Consider the following 14,212-nt stretch of genomic DNA (forward strand, 5'->3'; position numbering starts at 1 on the left):
AATTATTTTCCTCAGCCCTAGCGGAACTGAGATGTCTTTTAAACGCTAGGATGAGACACGTATTTGTAAGTGCAAAATTGATAGGCATGGGAGATAAGTACAAATTACGCTAAGAAAAGCAACGCGAACCTATATTTTTTGGACCAAAAAATACTGTCCTAATAACTTTTCTTTAATTCTAGCAAGGTTTCGTTAAAAAAATCAGCTTTCTAAAGTCTGTATCTCGAAAAAGGCTATCATTGTCGCCTATGGGGAAATTAATTGTTTATTATAATCTATACAGCGTCGACATTTCTTTATCATAGTGCTCAAAAAGTGTCAAAAACAGTAATTTTACTTGATATTTGATGTGAAACCGTATTTTTTGGTGACAAATGAATTATTGATTAACTAGTTTTTAAGCTATAGTCTGTTTCATATTTGTATAGCGTTTTACCTTAGAAACAAGGGTGTGTTCGACTTTTGACTTACTGTGGAGAGAATATGTCATTTTCTGAACTTCTGCTGATTTGTTTGTAAAAAGCACATACACATCTAGAGTTTGGATATATAAATCGATTTTTAAACATGACAATCTCGATCCAAGTGCTGTTATCGAAATTACCAAATTCGGTGAAAATGTACAGAAACGATCCCCTTCGAACATTGAAATGTTCACTCGAATGGCAGACTATAAAAATTAGAATAGGCATGACATTTCGTTGTTAACGAATAGTTTTCGATGTTTCAACACAAATATTTACACATTTTTCATATTTTGTAATGCTATAGTCTGTTTCAAAAATGTACTTTTATACGAAAATGGTTTCATTTAAAACTGTTGTTCAAAATTCACCGTAGTAGTTACATATTGGATCGGTTTTGGTATCAATATAATCAGTACTTGATGACATATAAAGAATCATTGGAGAAAGTGGACATTATCTTCAGGCCCTTTTTAGCAGTACTGCATTTACTAAAAAAATCAGAAAATTTTTTTTCACATTTTTTGACTGGGGTTACCTCTGATAAAAAATTGTGAAAATTCAGAGAGTAATGCCAGAACGTTTTGAAGATGATTTTTGTGTGGCATATATATTTATGCATCTAACGAACTATGAATTGCATGATTCTAGAAAGTATTAAATAGCGTATAGGTTACAATACACCATTAGATTTTATGGGCGCAGCCATTTTATGAGCATAACATGGTATTCAGAATTAAGAGTATAGCTAATCCTGATTGGTTGATATGTGCGCCCGTTATTTTTTGTAATTAGAGACTTCGTGCATTCTGCATTATACCAAAGGCCAAATAAATTATTTTCCTCAGCCCTAGCGGAACTGAGATGTCTTTTAAACGCTAGGATGAGACACGTATTTGTAAGTGCAAAATTGATAGGCATGGGAGATAAGTACAAATTACGCTAAGAAAAGCAACGCGAACCTATATTTTTTGGACCAAAAAATACTGTCCTAATAACTTTTCTTTAATTCTAGCAAGGTTTCGTTAAAAAAATCAGCTTTCTAAAGTCTGTATCTCGAAAAAGGCTATCATTGTCGCCTATGGGGAAATTAATTGTTTATTATAATCTATACAGCGTCGACATTTCTTTATCATAGTGCTCAAAAAGTGTCAAAAACAGTAATTTTACTTGATATTTGATGTGAAACCGTATTTTTTGGTGACAAATGAATTATTGATTAACTAGTTTTTAAGCTATAGTCTGTTTCATATTTGTATAGCGTTTTACCTTAGAAACAAGGGTGTGTTCGACTTTTGACTTACTGTGGAGAGAATATGTCATTTTCTGAACTTCTGCTGATTTGTTTGTAAAAAGCACATACACATCTAGAGTTTGGATATATAAATCGATTTTTAAACATGACAATCTCGATCCAAGTGCTGTTATCGAAATTACCAAATTCGGTGAAAATGTACAGAAACGATCCCCTTCGAACATTGAAATGTTCACTCGAATGGCAGACTATAAAAATTAGAATAGGCATGACATTTCGTTGTTAACGAATAGTTTTCGATGTTTCAACACAAATATTTACACATTTTTCATATTTTGTAATGCTATAGTCTGTTTCAAAAATGTACTTTTATACGAAAATGGTTTCATTTAAAACTGATGTTCAAAATTCACCGTAGTAGTTACATATTGGATCGGTTTTGGTATCAATATAATCAGTACTTGATGACATATAAAGAATCATTGGAGAAAGTGGACATTATCTTCAGGCCCTTTTTAGCAGTACTGCATTTACTAAAAAAATCAGAAAATTTTTTTTCACATTTTTTGACTGGGGTTACCTCTGATAAAAAATTGTGAAAATTCAGAGAGTAATGCCAGAACGTTTTGAAGATGATTTTTGTGTGGCATATATATTTATGCATCTAACGAACTATGAATTGCATGATTCTAGAAAGTATTAAATAGCGTATAGGTTACAATACACCATTAGATTTTATGGGCGCAGCCATTTTATGAGCATAACATGGTATTCAGAATTAAGAGTATAGCTAATCCTGATTGGTTGATATGTGCGCCCGTTATTTTTTGTAATTAGAGACTTCGTGCATTCTGCATTATACCAAAGGCCAAATAAATTATTTTCCTCAGCCCTAGCGGAACTGAGATGTCTTTTAAACGCTAGGATGAGACACGTATTTGTAAGTGCAAAATTGATAGGCATGGGAGATAAGTACAAATTACGCTAAGAAAAGCAACGCGAACCTATATTTTTTGGACCAAAAAATACTGTCCTAATAACTTTTCTTTAATTCTAGCAAGGTTTCGTTAAAAAAATCAGCTTTCTAAAGTCTGTATCTCGAAAAAGGCTATCATTGTCGCCTATGGGGAAATTAATTGTTTATTATAATCATTATCAAAATACGCCTAGGCAACGACTACTTCCGGTTACAGGTCCAGTTAAAGTAAAAAATCGGAAAAAGTCGGATATTTTTAGAATTTTGGTGCAAATGACCTTTTTTAGACTGGTGTACCCAGATCAGTTTCACTCCGACCTAACAACTGTTGTGATTAATGTGGTCACTTGGGTCCACTTAACATGCAAACTACAGTTGGATGCATCTATTAGCATCCCTCGGACTTCCAGGTCGAGAAAAAGAACGTAAAAATGTCAAAATTGACGCGTTTTGCACATGAGGACCAAATTTGGGGCAAATTCCCGGCCACCCTCCCCCCGACCACCCCACCCGTGATCCCCTATCTCTGATTTAATGCAATCAATATGCATCAGCATCAGGGTACAGCTCATTTGCATATAATTTGCATATTTTTGCAAATAATCGAAAATTAGACAATTTCTGAAAACAATTCAGCATGGTAAGGGTTAATTAATATCCCTGGGGTTAGAAATCAATTTTTTTCAGTTTTAGCTCCAATAAGGATTTTTTTTCGTCATATTTGGGGCCTACATAGGTTATCAAGGCCTTCAGATACACTGGTTTGCTCAAAAACGCTTTAAATTTTTTTTTTATTTGTGTTGATTATTAATTAACCCTTACCATGCGGGGGCCGTAATATTACGGCCGTACCCAGACCACCGTTATTTGGCACCAATGGCGCTCCATTTTTTTGGAGGTCAACGTAATGCCATCTTATTCGAAGTGTATGCATGTTTCCTCAATCTTACACCATTAATTGTCATTTTTCTCACTTTTAATGTTCATTTTGAGCTCAAATACGAACTTGGAAAATTGAAATCGGACAAAATTGGGTTATTTGGAGGGTGGGCTTACCTTCGAGGTCTGAAACACGAAGTTGTGAGGCCTGAAACTTGGACAAATAGTGTAAACCCCGAGGCATATAACTACTGATCGTGTTTATTATCAAAATACGCATAGACAACGACTACTTCCGGTTGCAGGTCCAGTTAAAGTAAAAAATCGGAAAAAGTCGGAAATTTTTAGAATTTTGGTGCAAATGACTTTTTTTAGACTGGTGTACCCAGATCAGTTTCACTCCGACCTAACAACTGTTGTGATTAATGTGTTCACTGGGGTCCACTCTACATGCAAACTACAGTTGGATGCATCTATTAGCATCCCTCGGACTTCCAGGTCGAGAAAAAGAACGTAAAAACGTCAAAATTGACGCGTTTTGCACATGAGGACAAAATTTGGGGCAAATTCCCGCTCACCCTCCCCCCGACCACCCGATCCGTGATCCCCTATCTTTGATTTAATGCAATCAATATGCATCAGCATCAGGGTACAGCTCATTTGCATATAATTTGCATATTTTTGCAAATAATCGAAAATTAGACAATTTCTGAAAACAATTCAGCATGGTAAGGGTTAATATCCCTGGGGTTAGAAATCAATTTTTTTCAGTTTTAGCTCCAATTTGGATGTTTTTTCATCATATTTGGGGCCTACATAGGTTATCAAGGCCTTCAGATACACTGGTTTGCTCAAAAACGCTTTCAACTTTTTTTTTTATTTTTTGTTGATTATTAATATGTAATGTGAGGAACACATCAAGAAAGTGCTCGCATATCTTGCTGAAATTTCGATTATTTCAAGGTGTATAATATGTGTTATGAGTAAAAATGTTTCTATAGAAATGACAATTAGATGGGGTGTCTAAATTATAATCCATAGAATTTTTTAATAGTTTGCCAAAATGTAGTTTATATCATGCTTTAAAAAAAATAATACTAAAAAGAATGGGTCACGGGGCTTATTTTCACGCTACAGGTTGTGCAAAATTGACAGATTTTGTATAGATTATGCATGGAAAACCCAATTTTCTGCCATAAAACGAAAACTACACCATAGAACTTTGAGATAAAATATGAGAAGATAGCTCTTATATTATGCTTTCAGATAAGAAAAAGAAAAAATGGGGTCACGGGACCCGTTTTCTTGCTACATAATAAAATAGGTAAATTCATAACACATTCTATTGTAAAAGTAACTTTATCTGAATTATCTGCCCTTACATTTGAGTTGCCTCCCCTTATGTGGCAAAGTTGGAAAAAATTGAATCAAACAAAAGTATTCTGTTTTTTGTAAAATACAACTATAAATATGATAAAACATGTCATTTTCTATATTGAAATGAAAATTCTTACACATGAATTACCTACTACTCTCAAAATTTGCACATTTTCTTAAAGATCTAGACCGATTGTTTTCTGGTATTTCAAAATCCAAGATGGAGGAAGACACCCTATCTACCTTAAAATGTTTACCATAATAATTCATAAAAAATGAAAACGCGTTAAAATTTCCATGCGTCCGAAGCGCTTTTCTGGATTTACCTTCATCAGGACCGCTCAAAGCCGAAATTTTAAAGCCAAGAGTTATAAGGACCGAAACAGTTGAAGAGCTATATGAACAAAAATGACTTAAAAATAGCCAAATCAATATAAGGACAACTTTGCCTGAGGGAGTTGAAATAGTTTCTTTATCATTTCAAAATTAGTAAGCACACATTTTAAGAAAGGTTTGTTATAAATCATGTCAGTACCGAAGTAATGACTACTGAGCTGATGGTACCCTCGAGGACTGATAGTCCACCAGCAGAGGTATCGACCCAGTGCTGTAAAAAATGAAAACAACACGTTATAAATTCATTCATCCGAAGCGCTTTTCTGGATTTCCCTTCATCAGGAAAGCTCAAAGCATAAAAATACTGACAAATTTATTATAACATAAGTATGCAAGCCTATACAGTTTTATTATCAAATACCTTATCCAGCTGTTTTTCCATAGTTTTAAGTCTGCCCATTACAACCGTCTGCAGTTTTGATAATTCTGCATATTTCTCGTTAAAGTCCTTTGAGATCTACAATAAAAAATAAAACACACACAAAAAAATAAATCTTTAAATTTCTATGAATGTATGTTAGGAATACCAAGAATGAAGAAAGAAGTACCAACACTTACAGTGCCGTTGAGTTCATTAATCTAATAATATTTTATTGCACTTTTAAAAAAAAATGTGCAGAATTTATCTTTGATTCAAATAAAGAAATACCTGCCATGAGTAAAGTTTTATCCTGAACAGTACTACAGACAAAATTTCACATAACATTTCATTGCATATAAGATAATGACCATCACTGGAAGTTAGCCAATCAAATTTTCACCCCTTTTTTCCTGTTTACAAGCTTTAGTACCATGTAACCTCAAGTTTCCAAAATATTTTATAGATACAACAAATAAAAAAAGAATGATGCTTTAATTTCGTATGAAACCGGATGTGACGTACTATGATTTGGTGGTATTATACCTTCTGAGGTTTACCAACATGACCTTCTTAGGTCTAAATGGTCTTTCATGTGTTGATAATAGTGTGCATTCCGTAATATCTGACTAGAACTATAGCGTTTTCTTCTTCAAGAACTTACCTGTGGATCGCCTTTAATATTTACTACAGGCCTTTTCTTTAAATTTTCTATTAGATCGGTCACTGTTTTCAGTCTATCCTTTAAATGCCTGTATCTCTTAACACCCGATTTCAATGCAGTCGATATTCGACCAATCTTATCTTGGAATTTTCTAAAATGCTTTCCGAAAGACTTTCCTTTTCTATGTATCCTCATGATCGTTTTCACTATCATTATTTGGTTATTTTTTATTTTCTGTACGGTCTCATTATTCTACAAAATCAACAAAAACCATGATTTTTACTTGTAAAGACAAACACACAAATTAGACAACAACTTATCAATAAATGACAAGTTAAATTTGGATATGAAAAAGGTCAACGTATTTATCTATTTCAATGGAGCTTTTAATTACTAGTAATAGAGATTACTAAAATATGAATCTGAAATTGCACATCATGCACTCCATAGATGAAATAAAAGATTTATAGTATCTGACAAAGGAGAAGGTATGATAAGTAAAGGCCTTATTATTGGCACCTTGAATTCGACAAAAACTAAAAGTATTATAAATCCTTCTAAGTTCATTTAGTGCAATAACAGCAAAAAACTGCCAAAATAGCCTCAATTTGAGATCTTGTCATTTTAGATATTAGCAACGGCTATACCCAAAAAGATATTTTGCTAAAAAATGTAATGTACAAATATTTTGGTGTGTTTAAAATGTCTTTTTGTGTAAAAGTAGTTGCTCATCTATATTTTGACCTAAAACTATTAGCGAAAAGATCATTAAAGGTCAACGAAGTGACATCACACGTGTATTTTCTTCACTAAAGAGTCCAGATTATGTTAACCAGTTCATATATCAATAAAGTTAATATAATTTTACAAGGCTTGAATAATTTTACTATTTTAGCAATGTTAGTGGCAAAAAAGTGGTTCTTATCATACCACCTCCTTTGTTCACAATTTTTGTAGACTCGTGGGTTGTTACGGGTTGAGATCTTGACATATTGAAAAGAATTGTGTCTTAATGGAGATTTTATCATGCATTGCTCTAATTCCGGCTTTACTTTGATCCCTTTTAGTTTTATCAGATCTTCAACGTTTGTATTCGGTTTTGTACTTTCGGATATGTTGGCCTCGATCAACAATGAAGAGACATTTGTTTTCGAATTGCGCATTTGGTGCAGTAAAATTGGTACCGTTTGTGTTATTGTACTGACAATGAAATTTGTCATTCCAAAATTCATTTTCATCAGTCCAATCATAAACTAGTATTATATTGAAAAGTTCGCTCATGACATGTGTGTCAGACATTTGAACTGACATCGAAATAACATTTGTCAGACATTTCGAATTTTCATCTGACAGTCTAATGATTTGGTCTGAAACTTTTCAAGAATTCTATTAAAGAAGCTCGTTTGTAGTTGAAGACTGTATGCTGACCTTTATAATGTGATGTTTTTCTGTCGTTGATTGCTGTCTCATTGACGTTCACCCGCGCATAAATGATAAAAGTGACACATATAAAGCAAAAGCTGACATTTATATTGTAATGTAAACTAATACTGTGGATAAAATGGAAACCACTCAGGACTTCCTGGTTCCAGTTTTTAAATTTTAGACTTGTCAGTATAATACCATAAATATCATCTTTTTAAAAAGAGGCAGCAGATACCAAGGGATAATTCAAAACGAATAAGTCCAAAAGAAACGGACAACACAAGCCAAATAAAGAGATGTGTCATGAGCGCATGATACGCCCGTCGCTTTTTCGATGAATAAAGTTCCATAACTCCTCAATGTCATATCAGAAATTTATGAAAAAAAACATGAGGGACTTATTTTCATAGATATAAACCAGTCACCAAAGTTTCATTAAAACTGTTCAAAGCATTTTTGAGTTATTGTCCGAAAACTGGAAAATCCCCTACTCCCCCCTTTATGAATAAAATCCCATAACTCGGAAACGTAAAATCTAAAAGGATGTTTACGTCAATAGATATAAACAATTAACCAAAAATTCATGAAAATTGGTTAAAGCGTTTTTGAGTCTTTGTCCGACATGTTGACGACGGACGGACGGACAACGGGCGTATAAAAACGACAAAGACAAGTCCACAAAATACTACATAGAAAACTATAGACTTGGCAACACGAACCCCATCAAAAACCAGGAGTGATCTCAGATGCACCTGACCGGCGAGCAGATCCTGCTCCACATGTGACACTCGTAATGTTGCACATAGAAAGTATAAATTCAGTGATAAGACTTATTCGGGATATCACGATTGAGGAAAAGAGCGCGTGATTGCGGTTACGACAATTAGAACATATCCGTGGTCATATGTGACACAGGTAACCAATAACGGCCAGGCAACTCGTGATGGCGTCCGTAAACTTTCGAAAAGACGACTTCAACGTTATATCTTGGCTTCCTTGGTTCAAAAGCTAAGTGATATGCTATACAGATTATATACTTACGCTGGTGCCCTGTATTGATGATTTAATCTTTTCAATCTGTGTAGCGATTTTGTCAGAGTTTTTCTTCATTTTATCTAAATGTGCTTTTAACGACTTCTCAAAGTTTCTTATCTTTGTAAGTTCTGACCTTATGTCGTTTGTAGACGAATTGAACTTTTCTGCATAAGCGTATAATTTGTCGTACGTATTCTTCATTCTCTTGACTACATTCATCAGATGTTTTTGAGATACCGTAGTTTGGTTAATTGTTTCTATGTTTTCATATATTTTTTTATAAGCTTTGTGGAGGAACTTATGTAATGTCTGTACTGAGCCTTTTTCTGATTTGTACTTTTCCGTAAGGTGTGCAACAGCAGTTTTAATACCTTGCACATTACCAAACAATTTGTGGATTTTTGATTTTGCCTCCTGCAAAGAAATAATAATAAAATCAACTTGATACAATAAATATTGGTTCAAATTAAGTTAGGTAGCCCGTACACGGAATAAACTGGCATACTGTGTCAGTGTACAGAATCAGTTACGTTCTCAGTTAACCAGTCACCAAATATCAAGTAAATAAAACTATGTGATTTACAGTACACATGTATATTTGCCTTAAAGATGCAGGCGGAAAACCAGTTAAAATTGAAAAAATACAGGCGTAAATTTAGAGTTAAATGAAGCTGTATGATTTTAGATTTTTTTTTTTTCAATTTTGTAGGTAGGTTAAATGTTATATACTTCGGAGCCGTTAAGGTGTCAGACCACCAATTCACTCCCTCCAATTTAGAACGTATGTAGAAGTAGCCCTACTCTGACACAATACAGTGCTTTTGATGTCATTGTTTACTTAAACTAACCAACAAATTTGCAGAAATGAAACTTTTGGTGAAAGAGAAATATATTTATACCATTTTGAGCCAAAATTTACTTGTCTATGAGTTTGCATTAAAAATTGAGGATTAATGCGCTTCATAGTATACTAGCTTAAGATTTCAAGAAAACCAGGGCTTATTTTTAGTAGTACTTCACTTCCAAAAGGCAGTTCTTTCTTAGAAGACTTTAAACATGAGTTGAAAATTGGCATGTAGAAAGGTGATACATGTACAATTCAGGATATACCTGGTTTCTATGAAGTTAAAATATTAAGAAAGCTTTTGGTTGAATAGATAGGGATTTTGAATTGGTGGTCTGACACCTTAATTATAGTGCGTCGGAGGCCTAATTCCGCCTAAATTTAGTAAATTATCGGCTTAATTCTAAGACTGTATTTTAAAAGCTATTTAAATCTTTCAATAAGTTATAGCCAAAAAGAAATGGTCTTAAAATGTGAAAACAACCATTGTGGATGGAAAGTGATTAATTAAGAATTTTGGGGGACACGCTTCCTGTGATAAATACAGAATAAAAGGAACCATGTAAACAATATATTAGTTCAGACTCCTGGTAAAATGTGTCTGATGGACACAAATCGTTAGTATAAAAAAAAATCCATGTTTACATAATTCACTAGTAATTTTAGTCCAATTAATGTCGTTATAAAAGTCCATAGATTTTCCTAGGTAAAAATGTCCATGTCCTCAATTTTACAACGAAAATCTTGATCTGAAACAAAATAATTTAGATATAAACAATTAAATGTAATAGTATTGTCATGTTTAAATATTTTATTAAATGTACATTAATCTTTCATTATTTCTCCAATTGACAGTATGTTTTTTTTTGGTTTTTTTTCAATCAAAATCGATAACCATGACTTTTATCATTTGTATGTTAAAAGGCGTCATTTTGCTATTTTACAAATTTAGATTGGTATAGAGGAACGTCTAACAAATGAAATTTTGAAGGGACTTATTTTACAACAAAAATTGATACCATGGACTTTTATGAATCGGAAACATTGATTTTTCATTGATCATTCTTTTTTGTATAATTTCTTCATTTTCAGATTTAAAATCTAAAAATCGTCCTGAATATACATAAAATATTTGTCACTAAAAGTTAAGCAAACAACAATCAGTAACATTTTAAATATTTTAAATTTAAGGCATATTATTAGTTGTAAAGGGGCATATTTTTCCCGGAAAATAGAAAGTAAACAGTGTCCCCAGTCTTTGCATCGAACTTTGGTGGGTAAACCAGTCTATGTCCTATGTTAGCAAGACAACGAAGTATCTGTCTACTATTTTCCTATGAAAATAAATTCCAGACATGGAAAAAATTATGAACTAGACGAAATATCCTTTTTATGAAAAAAATTGCGGTTGAGCTATATAAATGTTCTGAGGTTAGTGTACCAACAGAAAGTATTTCGGTTTTTTTAACTGTCGAAACGGCTTTTAGGTACAAGACAACACAAGCATGGAACTCATTTCCAAATGATACTTTTGACATATAACAAGTGTAAACAAGAAATGATTGTAACAGGATGCTGTTACGAAGTCTCCCAAACGAAGCTCCCATAATTCGTAATTCCCAGGGTCGCCTGACATTTGGCAAAGTCCAGTGAAAGTTGGTTTGGTCAAGTAAAGTTATATGCATTAGTGATGCCTGGGGACTAACCCTGTATATCATTCAAATCATCTTGGCATGACAAACCAGAATATATATGGTTTAGGGGTGGGGATCTCGACCATTTACAAGATATTAGAACTTTCTCAAATGGCAGGGGGTCGGGATGACCCCTGGGGACTAACCCTGTATATCATTCAAACCATCTTAGCATGACAAACCATAATATATATGGTTTAGGGGTGGGGATCTTGACCACTTACAAGATATTGGAACTTTCTTAAATGGCATGGGGTGGGGGTGACCCCTGAGGACTAACCCTGTATTTCATTTAATGGGTTTTATCATTTAGAACATTTTCAATTAAAAAGATTGTGTCTATCTCAAATGGTTTTCAATTTATAATCATTTGAAAATTTTAAAAAATAAAATCCCATAGGGTTCTATAGTAAAACCTTCTTTTCTTTTTGACCCTCAAAGTACCCCTTTATAAACCCCATTGCACAAACAAAACCCTGATTGCACCACTAGACATGTTAGTCTAACATATTGTGAAATCCTAAGTTAATCTGACAAGCGGTTTTGGAGAACGGGTGCGGACAAGTTCAAATTTAAAAGCGGCGGAAGAGGAAGAGGAAGAAGAAGAATAATAACTAGATTTGCCATTGCAAGCAATAGCGAATGGCACCCTTCCCCCATTGCCAGGCGAGCGACAGCCATTTAGAAAATTCCAAAGTCGAAGAGGGCGTCTGTACAAGTAGATTATCATTTTTGTAAAGTTTCATTAAGTTTGGAGCATTTCGAAATTTTTGACATTTTTGCTGTTTCCATGGTTACGGCGGCCATTTTGAAAATTCCAACTACAAAATGCAACTTTGCCTATGCCATTTACCATTTCTGTAAAGTTTCATCCAGTTTGCAGCATTGTGATTTTTTTGAAATTTTGGACATTTTTGCTGTTTCCATGGTTACAGTGGATAATTCTAAAATTCTAAAAGCAGACATCTCATTGCCACATGTCATGTTATATATCAATACAGTTTCATTGACTTTGGTGGAATACTCTTTCAGAAAATGCTGATTTTATGCATTTTCCCATAGGGTCAATGTAAAACTTGCTCCATGTTTCCATGACAACGGCGGCCATTTTGGACAATCCAAATATTGTCTTCACATCTTAGCATACTGGGTAACATTTTCATAAAGTTTCATTCAGTGGGGTCATACAACGAAAGAGTTAGAATTTTTGATATTTTAGCTGTTTCCATGGTAACGGCAGCCATTTTGAAAATTCCAAAGTCAAACTGCAAATCAACACATGCCAGTTAACATTCCTGTGGAGTTTCTTCCAATTTGGAACACTTTGATTTTTTTCGCATTTTTGCTGTTTCCATGGAAACGGTTGCCATTTTTTACCATTCCATAGCAAGGTGCACAACTTTACATGGGGGACCTCAGTATAGTAGAGTTCCATCAACATTGGTCCATTAGATTCCAAGAACTCGCGCGGACAAAATGTGTGGAAGAAAAATAAGAAAAAAAAGAAACGTAGAATAACAGTATGTCACCCCAACTCCGTTGAGGGTGCCATAATAATAATAAGAACTGAGCAAAAACAATAAGTCTTCCCAAACTTCGTTTGGGAGATTTAAAAATAATATCAATAGATGATGAAGGGAGTTGTAGTTTTCCTTAGATTCCATAGAGTATTGTCTCATCCCTGAAGAACTTTCCAAATTCAACACTTTGTTTGCATTTTTAAGAAATAATTCCTTCATGCCATGCTCTATTTTAACATGGGTAGGCATTATATTTGTAAATCTCTGTATACCGAGCGAAAGCGAGGTGCAAAATGTTGACAAATATAATGCCTACCCATGTTAAAATTAGCATAGAGCATGGCATGATACAATTATTTCGATTCTAATAGGAAAATTTTGAACTTTTCAGAGTTTTGTACTGCGAAGCGGACCTATAATTAATACACGTTCGAAAATCAGCCATTTTGATATGATGAACCAAAAACGTCATAGAAAATCAAGTTTAACGATAAAAATGAATAGATACATTTAAACTTACTTTAAGAATGATTTTATTTAATTTCCTAGCAAGCAAAACCAACACAAATTTACATTTTCATCTCCGGCGTTGTTCAACATTCAACAGACGTTGCAATTTCAATTGTGACGTCAATCACGTGCAGGCCATGTTTTATTGGAATTAGAAAATGGCTTTGTTTCCAAAGCGAAAGAAGAACGTCATATTAGAATCGCCTATCATTAGCCTGGTCATTATCATTGATAAAGGAAGCTTTTTCTCTAGCACAGTCTCTAGATTTGACTGGAACTTATTCATGGTATACATATGCAAAAAATATTGAAGAGACTAATATTGACCTTAATATTTTTTCTAATTGTAAGGACATAAAAGATGAAAATAAAATAAAAAACGATATAACGTTAAAAATGAAAAATAGATATGAAGATTTAATTGAAACTAAATTTGAAAACATTGATGATAAAAGTAAATTTTATCTATATAAAAAACTTAAAAAGGATTGCAAACTAGAATCTTATCTAAATATATCTAATTTTCAGATAAGGAGATTGATCACTAAATTTAGACTAAGTGATCACTCCCTCTTAATTGAAAAGGGGAGATATTTTAAAATCACAAGAGAGGAACGACTTTGTCATAAATGTAAAATACTAGAGGATGAGAAACATTTTTTACTCTATTGTGATTATAATAAAACACTAAGAAATGCCTTTTTTGAACACATATGTACTGAAAATATTAACTTTAATAATTTAAATGAAGAAGAAAAAATTAATTATTTACTAAATCCATCAACGCCTTTACAAACAAATAAGTTAGGATCCTT

At 33.3% G+C, this 14,212-nt stretch overlaps 1 protein-coding gene across 5 annotated transcripts in view; it reads right to left on the reverse strand.

Annotated features, from left to right (window-relative positions):
• The window catches only part of LOC127703040 (uncharacterized), a 925,706-nt gene that overhangs the window by 897,982 nt on the left and 13,512 nt on the right, over positions 1–14,212 (reverse strand). For 4 of the 5 annotated variants that reach the window (XM_052207424.1, XM_052207422.1, XM_052207423.1 and 1 more), the window contains exons 3-5: positions 8,836–9,243; positions 6,370–6,621; positions 5,709–5,804 (exon numbers count right to left, since the gene is read on the reverse strand). In XM_052207424.1, the coding sequence (XP_052063384.1) occupies positions 5,709–5,804; positions 6,370–6,621; positions 8,836–9,243 (756 nt within the window). Of the gene's footprint in view, positions 1–3,751; positions 3,988–5,708; positions 5,805–6,369; positions 6,622–8,835; positions 9,244–14,212 lie in introns of those variants that run through there. The other variant, XM_052207427.1, reaches the window with a different exon arrangement.

The sequence above is a fragment of the Mytilus californianus genome, unplaced genomic scaffold (genome assembly GCF_021869535.1).
Source record: "Mytilus californianus isolate M0D057914Y unplaced genomic scaffold, xbMytCali1.0.p SCAF_5, whole genome shotgun sequence".
Classification (NCBI taxonomy): domain Eukaryota; kingdom Metazoa; phylum Mollusca; class Bivalvia; order Mytilida; family Mytilidae; genus Mytilus; species Mytilus californianus.